This window comes from Hevea brasiliensis, chromosome 10 (assembly GCF_030052815.1).
Source record: "Hevea brasiliensis isolate MT/VB/25A 57/8 chromosome 10, ASM3005281v1, whole genome shotgun sequence".
NCBI classification, from domain to species: Eukaryota; Viridiplantae; Streptophyta; class Magnoliopsida; order Malpighiales; family Euphorbiaceae; genus Hevea; species Hevea brasiliensis.
This window is the reverse complement of record NC_079502.1, coordinates 12,557,353-12,580,404: the sequence shown is the minus strand read 5'-3', so window position 1 is coordinate 12,580,404 and position 23,052 is coordinate 12,557,353. Positions and strand designations below refer to the sequence as shown.

The 23,052-nt window shown below is 32.6% G+C and overlaps 1 protein-coding gene across 1 annotated transcript; it reads right to left on the bottom strand.

Annotated features, from left to right (window-relative positions):
- Nucleotides 1-260: 260 nt before the first annotated feature.
- On the bottom strand, nucleotides 261-1,936 carry LOC131169328 (cytochrome b561 and DOMON domain-containing protein At4g17280-like). Its single transcript, XM_058128541.1, has 3 exons — nucleotides 1,922-1,936; nucleotides 628-794; nucleotides 261-552 (listed from the first exon to the last, which is right to left on the bottom strand). The coding sequence occupies exons 1-3, from the start codon at nucleotides 1,934-1,936 to the stop codon at nucleotides 261-263; spliced, it is 474 nt and encodes a 157-aa protein (XP_057984524.1).
- Between the last annotated feature and the right edge of the window lie 21,116 nt (nucleotides 1,937-23,052).

Here is a 23,052-nt window from a genome sequence, read left to right as displayed (position 1 = left end):
TTCAATCAACAATTTTAAAATATGATTCTGAAATATAAAATACATAAAATAATAATTATATTATTAAAATAAAAATAAATAAATAACTTGCGCAATGCGCAAAAAATACAACTTTATAGCTAATTCCAGAGACACTTTAACATTGTTAAATCGAATCTACTGATATTGTTTCAGCTACAAATTATTTGGTGTGGAGTAGTAGATGATTGGAGCATAAACGTGTTGAGTCAAGCCTGATCAAGAACACATGCAGACTCTCTCTATCGGGCAGTTCTGCCAACTGTTGTTCCAGTCGCAAAATTTATAGTCCCTACTGATAATGTGTGCGCTGAATCCATGGAATGAGCATTAAAAGTAGTTCCAGTCATGTTACCTTCCTGCCACACTTGGTTGGTCGATAACAAGCTATCAGTAAGGTGCTGAGTAGCAAATATTATCATTTCACCACTTGAATACTCTGTTTTAAGATTGGAGACCTGAAAACTCAAGTCGCCCTGTTGCATCGACAGGGAAAAGCTGGTTATTGGGGTGGTATAAGCAGTAAGGACGCCACTGGAGTTATGGAAAGCCAGAAGAGCCTATGACCTTTTCATCTGTCGTCTGCTAGGATTGAGAGACCATGCATACCAATTGGTAGTGGATGCTCCAGTTTTGCGAAACGCAATATCAGCTGTGAGGTTCGATGGATGGTAACTCCAGCAGAGGAAAGAACTCAATAGAGGAAGATCACTGCAAGTGCTAAATACTTGATTGCTAAAGAAGGCATAACTTGAGCTAACTTGAGCAATTTTGAGCTAAAGATGACGGAACACATAGAGATAAGCAGAACACGAGAGAACAAAACAGTTCTCAAAGATATATTCATGGCTAATAATCTGAATTATAATGAAAACAGAAGATATCGAGTGCAGATATGTCTGGAGGGATTGATCCTACCTTGAAGGAACAAGTTTTCACTTTCAGTATCTGGGTATGTTCTGAAATTGTTTCCTGATGAGTTGTGGTTTGAGAGTTGGCGATCCAGAAACTTGAGATGGTATTATATATGGTAGTCTCTGAGGAGCAGTCAAGAAGGGAAAGCTTGCTTCTTGGAAAGGTTACGTTCCGTCTGGAATTGGGAGAAGAAAATAGAAAAAATAACAGAAAAATGCAGTAAGAAATTATTTTAACCATTTATAGCATTAAAAATAGAAAAATAACACGGAGAGAGCTTTCTGATTTCTTGCGGAAGCAGGCAAGAAAGTATTCTATTAGGCAATTGGCCAATCGGCTTTTAGGAGTAAAAGATAATTCCAACTTTGAAGTTTCTTTTGTGTCTAAAGTTGGGGTGGCCACATGGTAATTTCCAATTATTGGGAACGTTGATTTAGTCTAATTTTAATTTTTTTATTTAAAATAATATAAACATTTTTATTTAAATTCAATTTAGTTTAAAAATTAAAATTTCTTAATTTAACTAAGAAAGAATAAGTTTAATTTCTCAATTTTTTTTTAATTTTTAAACTAAATTAAACTTAAATTTCTTGTTGGGGTATTTAATTGTTTTTTCTAAAAAAAATTGGGCCATGTGTATTTAACAACTCTCCATGTTCACGCATGCTTTGAAAGACTCGTTGTATTTCAAAAAATATAATGTCAGCTTTTTCTAACGAGGGCAATATTATATTAAATTAAAGTTTATTAAATATAATTATTTATTATTAATTTTATATCAAAATTATTATTATTATATAGAAATATGTAATTCAGTGTAATATCACATAAATTTGATATCATATAACGATGAGTATAATTATTAAATTAAATATTTATATCAAAATTTATGATTAAATAAATTAAAGATATAAATTTAAAAATAAATATTTAATTTAATAAAGTAATTAATAACTGTTAAAATCGTTCTAAATGACATTGAGCTTACCGTAATGGCGTCCATAATATAATAGTTAGAATTTCTTTTTTAAATCGAGAAAAATAGGTACGAAAAATAAAGGTATTTGGTGAATTTTAAAGTCAAATTTAAAAAGTCAACATATCACCAACCCCAACTGAAGACAAAAATGACCAACTTCATTGATACGTAATTAGTGATTTATGGGTAGATAACAGACAAAAAAGAAAATAAACGCATGCTGGGTCAGTAATTTCCAATTAAAATAAAAAAGGTTATTCACAAAGAGATAACTATTTTGATTAATTCATTGTGTAACTCATTAATAATTAGATCTTTTTTAATTGGCATATATTTGTAGAGTTAAGAGATAAATATATAAAATTTATGTATCTAATAGATTAATTTCGTCATATAATTTATATTTTAAATTTATGATAAACCGAAAATATAAATATATTTTAAAATATCAACTCTATTTATTCCATTGATAAATGAGTTTGAGATGCACACAAATGAATTTTTTTAGATCAATATACAAATGAATTTAAGATGAATATAATTTTTAAAAATAAATATTTTTTAAGGGTTAGATAAAAATATAATTATTAATTAAAAATTATAAAATTATAGTTATAAATTAATAGTTAAATATTTTTAAAAATTAACTATCTTTAAGTATATCAGAGGTGAATATGGAGAATATGTGATCATACTAATCGATCGGGTTTTAGAAAAGATTTGTGTATTAATATATTTTTTTGCCTTAGTCAATCCTTATCTCCTTAACATTTTCAATTTTGATATATCGAAGCACAAGAATTATTTATTTAGTTAGTTTACATCGTTAAGCAAAGTTTCTTGCACATGATAACCAAATAAACAAAAATAATATAATTAATTTATATTAAACTTTATGTTTTATGATAAAAATATTTTCAAAGAAATATATGAGATTCGTGCTTTGGTATTCAAGGGGTAAATTTTTTTTTTTCTTTACAGGAATGTTCTGATATTTACTCTAATTTATTGGGTGCATCTATTTATGTTAGGTCAAAATTTAGTATACTTTCGTGAATAGAATTAATTGGACGTAGATATATCACCACCGTGGATGAGATTCGAACTTGAGACTTCTTATGTTAAATGAATCTCTTATCACTTAAATAAACCCATAAGGGTTATTTTTTTTCTTAATTATATTATAAAATTATTAAAGATAAAATTTTTAATTAATTATAATTTATTTTAAGTATTTATAAATAAATAAACAGGTTGATTAATAAATTATTTTTTTATTCAATAAAAAGATAAATATATAAAGTAGAAAAAAAAACATATATGCGACATGATGATTTTCGAAGTATTATTATCAAAATTCTTAAAATTTAAATATAAGAAATGATTTCGAAAGTAATTTTTTGAAATTTTATAAAATAATTTTTATTGAATAATTATATATAATTTTAAAACAAAAATCTTTTTCTCATCCAACAAAACATTTAATTTAAAAATTATTAAATTTTAGAGACATATAATATGATGAACAAAGTTTTATAATATCAAAAATTATAAATTTAAGAATTTTAAAATTTTTTAAAAGATATAATAAAAAAAATTAAAATAATTATTATTTTTTATATGAGATAAGATTTTAATAGTTAAAATTTTAAAATATTTAAATAAAAAATTGATATCTAGTATGATATGAAACCCTATCTATAATCGAGTAAAAATAACACATGTAAAAAATAAAGAAGAAGAAAAAGAAAAGGAGGGATCAAATAAAGAATAGATGTCTCAAGTCGATGATTTTGCAGTGTTGGGACTCTAGTTTGGACATGGCAGTGGTAGTGGCAGTGGTGCTGGTTTAAAATTGGGGATCGGATGAATTGGTGTGCATTGGACTTCGGTGAAAGAAAAAAAAAACAAAAAATAGAGCTTTTATTAATTAAATACATAATATAAATTTGAAGTATAAAATTTAATATTATTACAATTTTATATAAAAACATTTAAAATAAACATGTATAAAATATAATAATAATTATCTTAATTTAAAAGATCTAATCATGTTGACATATCATTTGATTTGGCCATTCGATAGGAAGCACGCTCCACTCAGTAATAATCTATCACTGTTTGATTTTATGGTCTTTTTATAAGCTTGATCTGAAAACCATCAAAATTTGATATCATCTTCCTAACGTTGCACTCCTACTCAAATAACAAAACAAAATACCTAATAACTTCATGATAAAAAAGAAAAAAATAAATCCTCGCAATTGAGGAAACAGTAAATCCTCACGATGGAAGAAATAACAAATTTTCATAAAGGATGAAATACTAAATTATCACAGAAGAAGAGACAATAAATCCTCCCAAAAGCTCAGGTTGCCTCTCATTTACAATATCCTTGAGTTTTAGGGTTTTTAATATCTAGTGGAATTAATTAAGCTCATTGGTAATTCTCATTGAATTCATACAAGGGGATGAGGTCTATGCTGACTTATCAAGGTTAAATTTAGGTCAGTCCAAACCTATTTATGGCTCATTCAGGCCTCTGTAATGGTTTACAAACTATATCTTAGTTAAAATTTAATGCTTTTAGATGACTTTTTTTTTTCTATATGCACGAGTGCATCTAAGCTCCTAAGCATTAAAAATATTGCATCCGATTAGCCAAAAATGAATTATGGAATCAAAGTAATTGTTTTGGTTCCATTCAATTTTATCTATGTCTTTGGTTTTTTTATAAGCATCTTACCAACAAAGCAAGTAGGACAGAGGTATCTATTTGGTGTAATTCTTATTTTTTAGACTTTCAATTTTTTAAATCAATTCAATTCAAAATCCAAACGTCCGAACTTTATTTGCAATGGCCACATCTTTGGAATATTTTAGCTCATTTACCTTTTTTTTTGTTTTTTCACTAATACATACCTTTTGTTTCTACAATTAAAAATGTCAACATGACTCAATACGGCCATGTAAAAAACATAAATTACTCGACCAATTGCTAAACACCAACCGAACTTATAAATTTATACCTTAGAAAGATCGGTAATTATTATATGCAGTCACTTAATTTTATGAGCATTTTCATAAAAATTACTAAATATTATTTCTTTTTTATAAAACTTACCGAAATTCAATTGATTTCATAAAAGTTATTATGGCAAAAATTAAAAGTTTTCAGGTTAGCCTACTAACCTGTAAACTATTTTACAAATAAAAATATATAACAAGTGGTTGCTAATAGAGAAGAAACGAAAAAAAAAAGGGTTTGACAGCGAAAGGGGTAACCAAATGCATTTTATGCATCATATTTTCTTTTTTTTTTAAATAATAAAATAATGCAATTTTATTTGTAAATAATTGACAAGTTAGTGGGTTAACATGAATCCTTTAATTTTTGTTACAGTGACTTTTATAAATTAAATTAAAGTTCAATAAGTTTTAGGAAAGAAATTAAAGTTTAATGACCTTTAAAAAAATATTTATAAAGTTGAATGACTGCCTGTAATATTTACCCTTGGAAAGAATGGTCGATATTATACAACTGAAATCGTAAATATATTGCAAAATCATATATAATAATTTCATAAATTATAAATAGCTTTCTAAACATATTTTATAACTCCCACCAAGTCTTGATGTCTGAATTTCTCTCATAGATGGAATATTTTGGTGAATTCAAAAGTTCCACAAATAAAGGAAAGGAGGTAGAAGTGTATGTGTATATGTTTATTTATGTGTGTGTGTTTGAGATGTCCAAAATGCCTTTAAAAATGAAAATATTTTAAAGGTTTTCATCCCTAAAAGTTTTCAAGTATTTGTTTTAGGCAGAAGGAACTTCGGCAGTCGAAGGATGGACTTTCAGCAGCCAAAGTCCTTTTTTTCGGTTCAAATGCCCATTTGGACAGAATGAACCCTGGTAACCAAAAGCATGGCTTTCGATAGCAAAAAATCCCTCGACTATAAAGGGTATAAAAGGGACCAAGGCCTATGTTTCTGCACAAAACACTTGGGTTTTCTCTTCTTCTCTCTCTCTCTCTCTCACCTGCTGGAGCGTATAAGGAGCTCTTTGAAGAGATTTCCATGGGTTTTTCAAGATTTGAATGAGGATTCTTTCATTTAGAAGTTTGGAAGAGTAGATTTAAGCTTTGGGGTTTTGATTTTCTCACCTTCAAGCTCTAAGACAAGAGGTAACATTCTTTTCTTCTTGATTTAATAGGTAGATCTAACAAAGTTAATGAGAGATTAGGTTTCTATAACTTCAATTTCATGTAAAGTTGTTTTTAAGATGAGTTTTAGGAAGTTTATGCATGTTAGGGTTAGAGTTCTGTGATTTTATGTTAAACTTGCATGTTTTGTTGTTAGATTAGTTATGTTTAAGTGTTAAGGGCCTTAAATGGCCAATTTCCTTAATGGATTTGAGGAAATCCTCATATATGTTATGTTAGGTTTGGGGAAAACCTAGTATTTGAGTTTTTGGTTAATGTATATGGGTATTAAGTATGTTTTCAAGTTGTTTTAGGCCCTAGAGATATGTATATGTGTTTGACTTGAGTTTTGAAACTTTGGAGTGAGTTTGGGTGTTGAAGGGAGAAGGATTCTACAGGTTTTCAACTTGGAAATTATGGAACTTCCTAAGTTTGATTGTCGAAAATCATAGGTTCAATAGTCAAAGCATGTAGTTTCTCAAAAAATCTAAAAATTTTTTAGGTTCAGTAGCCAAAGTCCCAGACTTCAGTAGCCACAGCGGCTACTGCCCAAAATGGACACCCGATGTTCCAAAGTTCTGCAGCCGATGCCCAAGACTCAATAACTGAACTTGGTTCTGCCCACTTTATTTCTCCTCCAATTCCAATGTTACAAAACCTAATTTTATGATTCTCAAGGGCTTAGAATGAGATGTTTAATATATGTAAAGAGTTTTAGAGCCTTGTATAACTCTCTAAGGTCTTATTTTATAGGATCAGGATTGAGAGACTCAGAAGGTTAAGAATGCGAGGACAGCTAATATTAGAGATAGCAGGTTGATAGGCTATAAGAGGTGAGAAATTCTAACCTTAATAAATGTAAACTATTAAATTTAATTTATGATCATCTTCATACATCATGTCACATTTATTTAGGATTTATGTATCTAGAACACGAAGATGTTATATAGTTGTATAATTGTTTTTGGTGCATTGATGGATGATGGATGACCCACTGATTCGCCCCATATTTATGACTATGTTATGTTATGTTATGTTATGTACGTTATAGATCCATAAAAATCCCATGAGGAGATCTTTATAATGCCTTGGGTTGCATGACATATATCATGTCTCAAGTGAAAGTCCTGATGAGCCTTTATATGAGCCGAACATTTTGGATTTGAGGAGTTACTAGTGACAAATCTATCCTATGTGAAATGTTTATGATGTGAAAACCCATTTGGATGAAGCATTGCATATGTATGAAATGAATTATATAATTAATGTTAGTTTGTTTACTCACTGAGCTTATTTAAGCTTGCCTCTTTCCCCTAACCCCTTATGCAAGTTTGCAGATTAGAAGAGTTCTTTGAAGAGGGGTCATTAAAGATGGTTTTAGCACTTTTCCTTATGTATAGTGTACAAAGAGAAGGACATATAAAATGTGAATGAATAGTATTGTGCTAGTAATTATAGAAAATTAGAGTTATGTAATATTTAAGTATGTATGATTAAGTTAACTCTTTTGGGAGTATATATGTTGAACCATTACCGTTTAGAGCTTATATATGCTAAGGTTCAATTTATGAACACATTTATGTTAAAGACGTTTATGTATGGTTGAAAAAACTAAAGTGTAATAGTTTTTTATACTTTTGAGTGGTGATAGTATACGTGTTAAAGGTATGTTTAAAGGTTTTAGGCTTGCTTCCAGTAGCTTTAAGTCGACTTGATCCCTAGCGGTAGTAACGGCCCCTAGACTAGATCATTACAAAGTTAGTTTCAGAGCTCTAAGCTAGATGAGTGGACCTAAATGCTAGTAAAAGAATAAAATAAAGGTGAAAGAAAGTACATTGACCAGCACAATTAGGAAAATACATGTCCAGTAAAAGTATAGAATAGGGTTGAGTCCCTATATGTTATATGATGTATGTTATGTGTATATTCTGTTTCATGCTATGTTTGATGATATGTTGTGTGTTCAAGTGACTTCCCATGAACTTTTAGGTGCTCAACACTTTTTATTTGCTTTCAAAAATGCAAGGTTCAAGACAGTCTGCTAGGTTGACTGACGCTCGACTTGAGAATGAGGGTATTAGAGCACTACCCATCAACCCTGTTGTTAAGGAGAGAGCAAGCAAAAGTGGAAGGGAAGAATCTTTAAAAGGTCCTAAAAGGTCCTTTAAAGTTAGTAGGGAGACTGCAAATGCACTCAGAATGTCTGTAGATGCACGAAGGAATTCTCATATCTTCTCCCAACTGCATGAGAATCCTGAGTCTGCAGGCATAGGAAGAGTGGGAAAAGATAGTTTTGCAGAAAGAAAAGATGAGTCAGAGTTTGTATTTCTTCTATAGCTAAGATTAGAGTATGGGTTTGGGTATCATTATCCTTAATAAGGAAGTTTTGGAAACCTTGGGTTTACGGGCTATCCCCAATATCGTCCTTTCATGCCTTACCCACCTTACTTTCCACCGTTCAACCCATACCCTATGTACCCTCCACAATAGTACCCCTAAAGTTCTTCAACCACCATGAAAACTCAAAATCCTATAGAGGGAGTTATAAGAGAGCATGTACCACCACCACCCCAAGCAGCCCTTATAGTTCCCACACAAGAGACTGGGATAAGTAGCCAAGGTAAAACAAAGATGACTGACTACTTGAAGCTAGATGCACTTAAGTATAAGGAAGCATAAGATACTTTCGAGTACATTAAGGTGATCAAAATGATAGCCAATGAATTAGACGCCAGTGATTGTAAACCCATTCAAATGGCTGGCTTTACCTTGAAATGTAAGAAAACAAAGGATTGGTACAAGTCCTATGTTATTGACAGAGTCAACAATATGATCTAGTCTCAATTTATGGTAGAGTTCAATAATTGGGCTTTCCCAGAAAGCTCTAAGGAATTGAAAGTGGTGGAGTTTGAGCAATTGTGACAAACAGCTGACATGAGTGTTGATGAGTATACAAATAAGTTTATTAATCTTCTGCAATATGTAGGGAAAGAGTATATGATCAGAAGAAAGTAAAGAGGTACACTTAAAAGTTGCACTCCTTATACTCCTCATTGATCTTTGCTACAGAAACCCACAGTTTCCATTCCATAGTAAATGCTGTATGAAAGATGAAAGCTGGGGCTATCATTGAGGGGAGTCTTGAGCTGAAAAGTACAAAAGCTAAGCAATCAGTAATTCCTAAGGCCAGAGCTACAGGGAGGTTTAATCACTTAACCAAAGATCGTTTCCTCATCTGGAACTAAGAAAGATAAATGAGGGAAGTTTTGCAAGAAGCAAAAGAAGAATAAGTTCTAGGGTAGAATTAAGTCAAGCCTTGGGGTGGAAAGCAGATCTATTTTGGGATTGGATACCTCTGGTTATGTCAAATGTGGGAAGCCTCATTGAGGACTTTGTAGGTTTGGAACCTCCCAATACTGTAGGTGTGGTTAGGAAGGACACATGTCTAGGGAGTGTCCTAATATAGAAAGGATGGCTTCTCACTAAACTGAGTTAAGCAGTGTGGCTCAACTGAAAATGAGACAGAATTCTATGGGTCCCTCATCAGGAAGGGGACAGGGTAGAAGATAAGGTTTTTCTTCCTATATGGTAGGCTCACAAGGGAGGGGTTCAACAACATCAGTATGGATCTTTACCATGCACAACATAAAGCCAATACCTCTAACATTGTGGTATCAGGTAACCTTTGCATTGGAAGTTTCAATGTGCATGTTTTGATTGATCCTAGTGCATCTCATTCTTTTGTTAACCCCAAAGCAGTTCTAAGACTGAGTTTAGTAGTTTCGAGTCTACAATGTCCGTTACTTATTAGTGGGCCTAAGTATGATCCTTCAATGATGGAGATGATCTGTTACACCTGTCTAATGATGGTAGAGAATAAATGCTTTCAAACTAATATGGTCTTAGAATTGATGGATTTTGATGTCATTCTAGGGATAGATTGGCTCTCAACTAATTATGCCGCCTTAAATTATAAGAACAAAGTGGTAGGGTTTAGAGGATACGATGGGCAGAAGTAGTTTTTCAAGGAGATCAGATATCATCAGTGAAGGGGATGATCTCCACGATGCAAGCTAGAAAAATGCTTCGAAAAGGATGTAAAGGGGTTTCTAGCCCATTTTAGAGAGGTTGTGGAGAACAAAAGTAGACCGAGATTAGTTATTATGGTAAGAGAGTTTTTATATGTATTTCCAGATGAACTACTTATTGTCACTTGAGAGGGAGATAGATTTTGATATTGATCTAGTACCTAGTACTAGATCTATATCTATTCCTCCTTATAGGATGGCACCTACAGAGTTAAAAGAGTAAAGGAACAACTGTAAGAATTAGTGAATAAGGAATTCATTTGACTGAGTATCTCTCCTTAGGGTGCTCCAGTACTATTTGTAAAGAAATAGGATGGATCCTTAAAGCTGTGCATTGACTATAGATAGTTGAACTAGGTCACTATGAAGAACAAGTACCCTCTGCCCTGTATTGATGACTTGTTTGATCAGCTAGCCAGAGCTAGTTATTTTTCAAAGATAGATTAGAGGTCTAGATATCAGGAGTTGAGGATTAAAGAGACAGACATTCTGAAGACTGCTTTTTGGATAGATACGGGCATTATAAGTTTCTTATGATGCCGTTTGGGTTAAGAAATGCCCCAGCTACATTCATGGATCTCATGAATATAATGTTCAGGCCTTATTTGGATCACTTTGTGATCATCTTTATTGATGACATACTAGTGTACTCCAGAAGTCCTGAAAAGCATGCATAGCATCTAAGAATGGTTCTTCAAACATTGAGAGAGCATCAGTATATACTAAGTTCTCTAAGTGTGACTTCTAGCTAAAGTGTATATTATTCTTAGGACATGTAGTGTCAGAGAATAAAATTGAAGTGTATCCTAAGAAGGTTGAAACAGTGGCAGAATGGTCTAGGCCAATTATAATTACTGAGATCAAGAGTTTCCTAGATTTGGCTGGCTATTATAGGAGATTTATATCTGATTTCTCCAAGATAGTTGCTCTAATAACTAGGTTAACTCAGAAGAATAAGAAGTTCGAATGGAGTGATCAATGTGAGGAGAGCTTTCAGAAGCTTAAGGAGTGTCTGATTTCAATACCAGTACTGGCTTTGCCTATAGACAATAAAGATTTCACTGTTTACTATGATGCCTCTAGAATGGGTTTGGGATGTGTTCTTATGCAGAATGGAAAAGTAATAGCTTATGCTTTAAGACAATTGAAGAAGCATGTAGCCAATGATCCCACTCATGACTTAAAGATGGCAGTCGTAGTCTTTGCCCTAAAGATATGGAGACATTCTCTTTATGGAGAAAAATGTGAGATCTTTACAAACCACAATAGTCTCTAGTATATCTTCAAGAAGAAAGAGTTGAATCTTAGACAGAGAAGATGGGTAGAACTACTCAATAATTATGATTATACAATCTAGTACCATCTGGGAAAGGCAAATATTATTGCAGATGCCCTCAACTAGAAATCATTTGGCAGTTTGACTCATATATTTATAGAAAGGTGGCCTATATATATATATATATATATATATATATATATGCCAAAGGTACTTGGATAGCTCAAATGAAAGTGGCACCAGTGTACCTAAGGCAAATAGCAAAGAAATAGCATGAAAACCTTGAGTTGGTAAAGATAGTAAAAGTGGTACAAAAAGGCAAGATTAGTGAGTTTTGTTTCGATGGAAAAGCAGTGTTAAGGTTTGAAAACAGGTTATATGTACCAAATGACATCCAATTTAAGGGAGACATTATGAGTGAACCTCATAATGCTAGGCATAGTGTGCACCTAATGCATCAAGATTTAAAGAAAGTGTATTAGTGACCTTTTATAAAGAAAAAGATTACACAGTTTGTGTCTGCTTGCAAGGTCTGTCAGAGAGTGAAGCTGGAGCATCAAAAGCCAGTAAGAATGCTTAATCCACTACCAATTCCAAAGTAGAAATGGGAAAATATAGCCATGGACTTTGTTGTGGGATTATCAGTAGCCTTTAACAGACATGACTCAATATGGGTTATAGTGGACAAGTTGACCAAGACTGTTGATTTCATTCCTGTTAGAGCTAACTATTCTGTGGATAAGTTGGCTCAAGTGTACGTGACAGAGATAATAAAGTTACATGGAGCTCTAGTGATAATAGTCTCCGATAGAGGACCACAGTTCACATTAAGGTTTTGGCATTATTTTCAAAATGAGTTAGGCACCAAGTTAGACTTCAACATGGCTTTCCATCCTCAGACAGATGAACAGTCAGACAAGACTGTATAGACTTTGGAGGATATGCTAAGGATGTGTGTACTGGACTTTAAAGGACTATGGAAAAAATATCTTCCTCTAGTTGAGTTTGCATACAACTTTACTATCACTCTACCATCAAAATGGCACTGTATAAAGCTCTATATGGGAGGAAATGTAGGACTCCAATGTGTTGGAAAGAAGTAGGTGAAAGAGCTTTAGTAGGAATGAAGTTGGTGGAGATAAACAATCAAGCTATGCCTTTAATTAGGGCAAGGTTGAAGACAGTAGTCAGTAGACAAACGAGTTATGCAGATTCCCATAAGAGAGAAGTGGTTTTCTAGGAAGAGGATATGGTGCTTGTAAAGGTATCTCTAATGAAGTGTGTGATTTGGTTTGGAAAGAGAGGAAAACTAGCTTCGAGATATATTAGACCATATGAAGTGCTATAAAGGGTCAGAAATATATTTTATAAGTTAGCTTTCCCACTAAAAATAGAGAGAATCCATTTAGTGTTTCATGTTTCTATGTTAAGGAAGTTCATGTCAGATCCGAACAAGGTTATATGTGAATTATTCATGAAAATTTTAAAAGATTTTTCTCATGTTAAATAGCCTATTGGGATCGTGGATACTTAGATAAGGAAGCTGAGGAACAAGGAGATACCTATGGTTAAGGTGTTATGGAATCGCCATAACATGGAAGAGTGCACGTGGAAAACTCGTGACTCTATGATACAATAATATCCCCACCATTTTTAGGTATAAATGCCCATTTGGATAGAACAAACTCTAGCAGCTGAAAGTATGGCTTTCGATAGCCAAAAGTTCCTTGACTATCAAGGGCATAAAAGAGACCAAGGCCCATGTTTCTATCTAAAACACTTGAGTTTTCCCTTCTTCTTCTCTCTTTCAACTGCTGGAGCATGCAAGGAGCTCTTTGAAGAGATTTCCTTAGGTTTTTCAAGATCTGGAGGTGGATTTTTCTATTTAGAGTTTGGGAGAGTAGATTCAAGATTTGGGGCTTTAATTTTCTCACTTCCAAGCTCCAAGAAAAGAGGTAACTTCTTTTCTTTTTGATCTAATAGGTAGATTCAAGAAAGTTGATGAGGGGTTAGGTTTTTATAACTTTAATTTCATGTAAAGTTGTTTTTAAGATGAGTTTTAGGAAGTTTATGCATGTTAGAGTTAGGGTTTTGTGATTTTATGTTGAAATTGCATGTTTTGTTGTTAGATTAGTTATGTTTAAGTATTAAGGGCCTTAAATGGTTAGTTTCCTTGATGGATTTGAGAAAATCCTCATATATGTTATGTTGGGTTTGGGGAAAACCTAGGATTTGAGTTTTTGGTTAATATATGTGGGTATTAAATATGTTTTCAAGTTATTTTAGGCCCTAGAGATGTGTATATATGTTTCACTTAAGTTTTGAAACTTTGGAGTGAGTTTGGGTATTGAAGGGAGAAGGATTTTGCAAGTTTTCGGCTTGAGAATTATGGAGATTCCCAGGTTTGGCTATCGAAAATCATAGGTTTGGCAACCAAAGCATGCAGTTTCTTAGAAAATCTAGAAATTTTCTAGGTTCGACAGTCGAAGTCCCAGACTTTGACAGCCATAGTGGCTACTACCCACAATGGGCATCCGATGTTCCAAGGTTTGGCAGCCAAAGCCCAAGACTCTGACAACCAAACTTGGTTCTGCCCACTTTATTTCTCCTTCAATTTTAAGGTTCCAAAACCTAATTTTATGGTTTATAAGGGCCTAAAGGCCTAAAATGAGATGTTTAATATGTGTATAGAGTTTTAGAGCCTTGTATTGTAACACCCTAGGCAAATCCCACATTGGTAAAACACAGGAGAGATGCTGGGTTTATAAGTTAGTGGTTCGTAACTCCTAATGACGCGTTTTAAAACCGTGAGGGCTTCGGCCCAGAGCGGACAATATCACTAGTGGGCCAGGCCGTTACATTTATAGTATCAGAGCAAAGGTTTAGGCAGTCCTAGATCTAGATAGATAGAAAGAAATAGTTGCATCACATGCATGGGCCTTTAGATAGAGTCGAGGTGACACTAATGTAGATTTGTTCTTTATCTGCTTTATAGGATCGATGGCATCTGATCCTTCAGAGCACAGACCTCTAGGACCGATAGAGGAGGAAGTAGAGAGTCACGCACCTTCACCTGCGTTTAGTCAGGGGCACAATAGCAGTAGAGCAGAACCATCATTGGGTACTTTGATAAGGACACAACAGGCCTTCTTAGAGCAAATGACTCAATTGCTCCGTCAAGTCACTGGAGCTATGCCACCACCTCCCCAGCTAGTATATAGGACCCCAGTGGAGAGAGCTAGAAATGATGAGCGATTTAGGGCGAGCAGGCGGTGCAAGAGAGAGTGCAGACTGGCGATCCAGTAGCTATAGAGAGCAAGAGACCCAGGGGGTCTTAGGGTTAGATTCAGAGTAGAGAACAGAGGCAGAGGTTTCGATTTACCCCGAGGAGAGGAGGTCAGATGAGTGTATCAATTGACAATTCCGTGGGCCCTATAGCACGGAGATCAACCCCGATGCCAGTTTGTACACATTGTAGGAAGAACCACAGAGGAAAGTGTAGATTGCTAACGGGTGGATGTTTCAAATGTGGGTCCATAGAGCATTTTTTTGAGAGATTGCCCATGGAGGAGTGATCCCACAGCTCCACCACAGACTCAAAAATCTGCCCCGACAGTACAGAGGGGTAGAAGACCGATGAGACCAAAGAGAGCTGGTACATCATAGAGAGCTTCTAAGACTATAGAACACCCAGAGGCTGAAGTAGCATCCCGTGTGTACGCTATGGCTTGAGAGGAGCCAAATCCAGTAGATGTTATTAGAGGTACATTTCCCAATTATAATACCTTTAAGTATGTATTGATAAACCCTAACTATGTTCACCCCTATATGTGCATTGTACCTCCTGTTGAAAGAGGATACTGATAGATGGGTCAGAAGATGACATACTTGTCACCAACCCTTTAGGTCACCAGGTGATTGTAGATTATCAACAAAAAAGGATCGTGTTAAAGATAATAGATGGAAATGAGAAGAAGGCTATATATGAGATGACAGAAGATGAGTATAGAACTGGTTGAAAAAAAAAAGAGTTAGTTTATTGGGATATACTGTAGTAACTATGCAATGCTCTTGATGTTTGTGCTGTAAGCTGCAGATTACAGTACTGACTTGGGACTATTGTATAGAGCTACGTATTTCCAATAGTAAATCGAGATAAGGATAAGATTGTAAAACAAGGATTAATAAGACAGACTAAAAAAAGTAAAGTATTATAACACAAAAAGGCGAAAAGACAAGGAGATAGCGGTCCCTCGATTAATTACACTGTGTAAATTTCAAGGACAAAATTTTATTTAGAGGGGAAGAATTGTAATGCCCTCACCGTAGGTAGTCCGTATATTTTACTGTTCCGACGATTAATGTCTGTTCGGAAAGTCAGGATGTCTGGAACTACACTTAAACTATAGTGAAGAGACATAAATTAATGAAATAAATATTAAAAAAATATAGGAAAAATTTTGAAAAAAATAAATTAAAGTTTAGAGAATTTATTAATTGGTATAAAAAATAAAAATAATCCGATGAGCACCATGAAAGGCATTTTGGTCATTTCACCCCTAGAGGTGAATTTTGACTTAAATGTCAAATTAAAATTTGAAAATATAATAATTAACATAAATTAATTTTATGAATTTGAATTTGAAAAATGAGAAGAGAAAGAAGAAGAAAAGAAAAGAAAAGGAAAGGAAAGAAAGGAAATAGATTTATGAAATTTAAAAACAATAAAGTACACATAAATGTATATATATATAAATACTCACAAGAGACAAAACCCCACCAACCATCTTCTTCCTCTTCTCTCTCTCTCCTTGCCGTCTCCCTTGGTCTCTCCCTCCCCACCATTGTTATCAAGCTTAAAGCTTGATTTCCCAAGCTTTTACTCACCAAAACCCATAGAACTCTTCATTAAAAAGTTAGCTCACTCCATATGGAAGTCATTGATAGTGAAAAGAAGAAGAAAAGTTGAAGTTTAACAAGTTACCCAAGAGGTTAGTGCCTAATCTTCCTTTTTTCCTTTATTAATCCTTGAGTTAAGGTTAAATTGAAGTGAAATTTGTAAGAAACTAAAAGAAATAGGTGAGTTATGGGGGGAGTGAATTTTTGATACCCATGGTGAGTGATGGTTTTTTATGACTATGATGTATATAAAGTGATTTAATGATGTTGGTTGATGCATTTATAAGTATTAAAATTTGTTTTACATTGAGATTTTATGAGGTTGAAATTGTGAGTTAGGGTTTGGCTTAACTTTGGTATTTTTGTATTATACCATGCAATTGGGATTGTTGAGATGTGTTAATGATATTTAGAAGTGCCTTGAATGTCAAATTGAAGCAAGGAAGTTGGAGGAGAAATGAATTATTGGAAGTGCTATTTTCTGCAGGTTGTGTTTATTGAGGGCAGTATACATTTTAGGCCATAAATGAAAATGTGTGACTCCAATTGGTATGAGGCCAATTGGGGGTGAAACTAGACCCAAAATAGCCCATATTCTATGAAGAAACCATGCCCAAATTCTATCCAAAACTTGACCTAAATACTGCCTAAATCCGGATTTACCCTACACCCAACCCAGAAAATGACCAAATAAACAGTATGTGTTCATTTGGTCATAACTCTCTCTATACTGGTCCAAATGACCTAAAATTTCACCTATGGAAAGTTTAGACATAGGGCTACACTTTTCATGGAGACCACTTAGCCCAGTTTTTCCTTTAACCAATTCAAATTGGTAGCACAATTTGGGCCACTGAAACTGCCAATCCAGAAAATGACCAAATGAACAATACGTGTTCATCTGGTCATAACTCTCTCTATACTGGTCCAAATGACCTAAAATTTTACCAATGAAAAGTTTAGACATAGGGCTACACTTTTCATGAAAACCACTTAACCCAGTTTTTCCTTTAACCAATTCAAATTGTTAACACAATTTGGGTCACTGAAACTGCCAACCCAGAAAATGATCAAATGAACAGTACGTGTTCATTTGGTCATAACTCTCTCTATACTGGTCCAAATGACCTAAAATTTCATCAATGGAAAGTTTAGACATAGGGATACACTTTTCATGAAGACCACTTAACCCAGTTTTGCCTTTAACCAAATCAAATTATTAGCACAAGTTGAGTCACTAAAACTGCCATCCCAGAAATTGTCCAAAAATACTGTTCCTTTGGTATGCTTGATCATTTTTGGCAAAAATGTCATAACTTGGTCTCCAAAGCTGCAAATTGAGTGAAACTAGTGCCAAAAGTTTTATAAGATATAGCACAACAATTTTTATGTTTTGACCAAGCTCTAGAAACCATTGCATCCTAGGGAAAATATTAGCCAAAGTTAGGAATTGAAATCTAGAAAATGTGAAGTTGAACCCAGAATGCCATTTGATACCTGTGTGTTCATTTGGCCATAACTCCCACTAGGAAATTCCATTTGAGATGTGCCAATATGATCTAAAAACATGATACTTAGGGCTACAACATTGATTTAGACACCTTTGCCAAATTCTAAGTGTAAAGACCCTAAAAAAAGGGTCAAACATACTGCCCTGAAGTTAGTTTTTGCCCTTATAGGACTGAGAGTCCAGGTTAATACATTGACCATAACTCATTATACCAAGCTTGAAAAATTATGAAATTATACCTGGGAGTCCCTAAGACATAGAGAAACAGATCTTGTGAAGGAACCTAAGTCTAAAAATCACCATAAAATGATCAAATGACTGGTCAAAGTTTATTGACCAGGAATTATAAATTCTGGACAGCTTAGAGGCAAACGGACCAATTATGGTATTTTGACCATAACTTGAGATCTATAATCCCAAATTCAGTGATTCAAAAACTGAAATTAAAGTTTAAACATAGAGGAGCAATTGTTATGAAGGAAGTGTGATTAAATAGACATCCCAACCTAGTCAAATTCCTTGATAAAGATAATACATCAACATGAACCTAAAGAAAGGTTCATGGGAAAAATACTATATATGATAATTAAAATACTCATAAGGATAATTAAATATTAAAAATGATATGAATATGTAAATTGGGACTAATGTCCTATTAATATGAAATTAATTGTATCAATGAACAGTACCAGAAAATAGTAACAGTGAATAGTGCTAAAATAATTAAAAATGTTTAATTGCCTATAGTATACCTAGACTTATTTATTTAGTTTGGATAAATTGGTATACCAATTAGGGACTATAGATAGCAGTACTGCCTACCGAGAAAATTATGAACTGACAATATATGTCTGGTATAATTATTCTACAGGCTATATGCCTACTTACTGGCCATTGTGCCTATTTTATTTCTGGCTTTACAAGCCTAATAGTGGGTCTCGTGCCCGACAGTTGGCCTTGTGCCTGACAGACGTATTCTGGATAGACATATGGCTGTCTAACCAGTATACACCCGTGCATTCAGCCTTTATAAATTTGTTATAGGTTTCTTGGGCACTGATAAAAATTAATTAAGACTTAAAATACAATAAGTAATCATAAAAGATCCCGATAATGTTAATTGTTTCCGAAGAGCAATAAAAATATAAAAGATCAAGAAATTATGAGTTGCATATATTATTTCAATTATTAAATTATTGTTATTATAAATTATGCACCACTAAGCGTTATGCTTAGCGCGTTGGTTTTCCATCGCGTAGGTACTGAAGATCAATAGTCGCCACAGTAGTATTTAGACAGAGTTCCGACCAGATCTACCACCGACCAGAGTCATCTCACCAGTCTTTTGTATTTTGGTAGGGCCCATGTATAGACTAGTATTTTGGTTCATTATGTTTAGTCATGATGTAATTACTAGTTTATGATGTATTTCATTTTGGACTTGAAATGAAAACTTATAATTTATTATCTATGAATTTTCATATGAATGCAATAGATGACACTTCATTTTAAGATCTCATAAATAGTTGTGAATGATATGATAAAAGAGAATATGATATGAAAATATGTGAGATGACTATGAATATGTTAACAAGTGATAGTGGAACCCGCCAGATGCTAATAAAATAGAGGAGGATCTGTCCGGGTCTCCACAGAAATAATATTAAAAAAAAAAATTTCTACACATTGAATACATGTTTTAAATGACATTAAAAGTTTACAATAGATATGATAAAACAAGATAGGGTGTTCCGACACCGAATGTGGCACTTATTGCTCGGCTATACAGTAGACGGGTAAGGGGCGTCACATTTAGTGGTATCAGAGCCACTCCGCTTGCAACCTTGAGCGATGGTGGGGCAAACCTCAGCGAGGACGCTGAGTCCCATAAGGGGGGTGGATTGTAACACCCTAGGCAAATCCCACATCGGCAAAACACGGGAGAGATGCTGGGTTTATAAGTTGGTGGTTCGTAACTCCTAGTGACGCGTTTTAAAACCGTGAGGGCTTCGGCCCAAAGTGGACAATATCACTAGTGGGCCGAGCCGTTACATGTATAACTCTCTAGGGTCAAATTTTATAAGATTGGGCTTAAGGGACTCGGAAGGTTAAGGATTCGAGGATGGCTACCATTCGAGATAGGAGGTTGATAGGCTACAAAGGTTAGTAATTCTAACCTTAATAAATGTAAACTATTAAATTTAATTTATGATTATCCTCATATATCATGTCATATTTATTTAGGATATATGTATCTAGAATGCGAAGATGTTGCATAATTACATAATTGTTGTTGGTACATTGATGGATGATGGATGACCCACTAACTCCCCCTATGTTTATGACTATATTATGTTATGTATGTTATGGATCCATAAAAATCCCATTAGGAGATCTTTACGATGGCCCATTAGGGGAGATCTTTATGATGCCTCAGGTGCATGACACATGTCATGTTTTAAGCGAAAGTCTTGATGAGCCTCTGTATGAGCCGGGAACATTGGATTCGGGGAGTTATTGGTGACAAGTCCATCCAACATGAAATGTTTATAATGTGAAAACCCATTTAGATGATGCATTGTACATGTATGAAACAAATGATATAATTAATATTGCTTAATTTACTCACTGAGCTTGTTTAAGCCTACCCCTTTTCCCTAACTCCCAGATGCAGGTTTTCAAGATTATAAGAGTTTTTAGAAGAGGGGTCATTAGAGATGATTTTAGCTCTTTTCTTTATATATGGTGTACGGTAGATGGACATGTAAAATGTGAATAGATAGTATTATACTAGTAATTATATAAAATTAGAGTTATATAATATTTAACTGTGTATGATTATGTTAACTCTTTTGGGAGTATATATGTTCAACCATTACATTTTAGATCTTATATATGTTAAGGTTCAATTTATGAACTACTTTTATGTTAAAGATGTTTATAAATGATTGAAAAGAATGAAGTGTAATGGTTTGTTATGCTTTTGAGTGGTGATAGTATAAGTGTTAAAGGTATGTTTATAGGTTTTAGACTTGCTACGAGTTCAGACAGCTCTAAATTAACTCAATCCCTAATGCCAATAACAGCCCATAGACCGAGTCGTTGCATATTTTATTACTTAAGAACAAGAAAAAGAAAAGGTCACACATGATTTAATCTTTAATTTGATTTTTTTTTACCAATAAAATTAATAAACGAAGATTAATAAATTAAACATATTCAACTTTATGCGAAAATTAATCATCCTAAACTTTCTTTCAAAAATTTTCTCTTCACCTTCGTAGAAAATCTCCCTACCATTATAAGGTTTATGCAATATATGGGGAAAAAATTAAATTAGAAAAAACTTCATATGAATGAAATAATCTTAACATACACTTTTTTTTCTCTTGTTAACTGATTAATTGGGTAACAAGTTTCGAGTACTTTAATTTTCATATTATTTATTTTAATTTTCATATTATTTATTTTTTAATTATCAACCATTTAAATTGGAGGATTTATAAAGAAAAATGGCCCCTCTTTTATTAAAAAAAAACTTTATATGTATATGTATTTATTCAAATCGATCGTTTATAAATTTAATTATTGAAATTTTTTAATAAAATTTAAAATTAAATAAACGTATAATAATATTTTATTATGATAAAATTGCATATATTATCAATTGATAAAAGGATTTATATAAAAAAAGATATATTTAATAGTTTTAATAATATTGTGATTTTTAATATCTTTGTTATAAGATATTACTATTATATTTTTTTAATAATATATTGTAATTTATTTTGAATCCACCGCTGATGATCTTGATTACAGCTATGAGATTAAACAACTATCAATCTTTAAAAGCATTATAATATTACAAAGACTTTAAAATCCCAAAAAGTCACTATTAAGTTTACTAATTAATAACTCAAAATCATGATATCTTGAATTTAAATTTTAATTGGAGTTTGATTGTTTAAAAAAAGAACCATAATTTTATAACTAATCCTAAAGAAATTTTAACATATTATTAAATCAAGACTCCATTTGTTTTCTAATAAAAGTTTTTTAAAACATTTTTTTTATATTTTCTCATACTTGGAGCTGTCAAGAAATGGAATAAAAAAATATACAATTTTTAAGAAAAGTGTTTTTTTTTTAAATATTTTTTAAATTTTGATAATTTTATTAAAATGAAAAAACATTTATATATATAAATATATATTATTAATTTAACATTAATAATAAAAATATTTAAAATTTTCACTCTATTAATATTATTTCAGTTATTAAAAAAAAGCATGTACTATAATTATACAAACCTTTGAAACATGTTGCATCTGAGAAAAATAAATAATATTTTTAAATGGAGAATAAACGGGTTGAATCAAGCCGTCTCTCCATAGGCTGAGCAATAGCAATTAGCAAGTGAGAAAGGAGCAGTAAAGTCGGCGATTTCAAACTTGGAATGGAACCATCCTTGTTTTGTGGAATGTGAAACGGTGGCTTTGTTTTACTTTTTCTTTTCTTTTTTTTTTTTTAATAAAATAAATAAATAGTAAAGGACAATATGTCCGTCATTTGTTTGACCAACGTTTCTTTCAGATTAACCGGTCCACTATGCCGTGTCGATTTTGCTTTGCCGTGTCGTATTCTTTTGCAACGTCGTTTTCGCTATGCGCTGCCCATCTTGCCGCGTTAGTCATCACCTAACCCCGAGTCCCGACGCATCTACAATCAATCGTGCATGTGTTTCTACACGGTTTTATTAAAGGCCAAATATTATAAAAAAAAAATTTAATTTTATGTATTTTATAATGATAACAAATTATTTTTATCAATTTTCACCTAATTTAAAAATTATGGTCAAAATTAATAATATATAAAATTTAAAATTAATCATCACAAAATTAATTTTTTTAAATCTAATAATATATATACACATATACTCTTCACCCATTTTTCTTATTCTAAATAATATCCCTATCTCTCTCTTTCTCCTCATAAAAAATATCCTTTTATCTACATCTCCCTCTCCCTCTCCCTCTCCCTCTACTCCCAATCACTATTATTTAATAATATATATAGACATTCACTTATATATTATTATTATTATTATTATTATTATTATTATTATTATTATTATTATTATTATTATTTACATGAATTTTTAA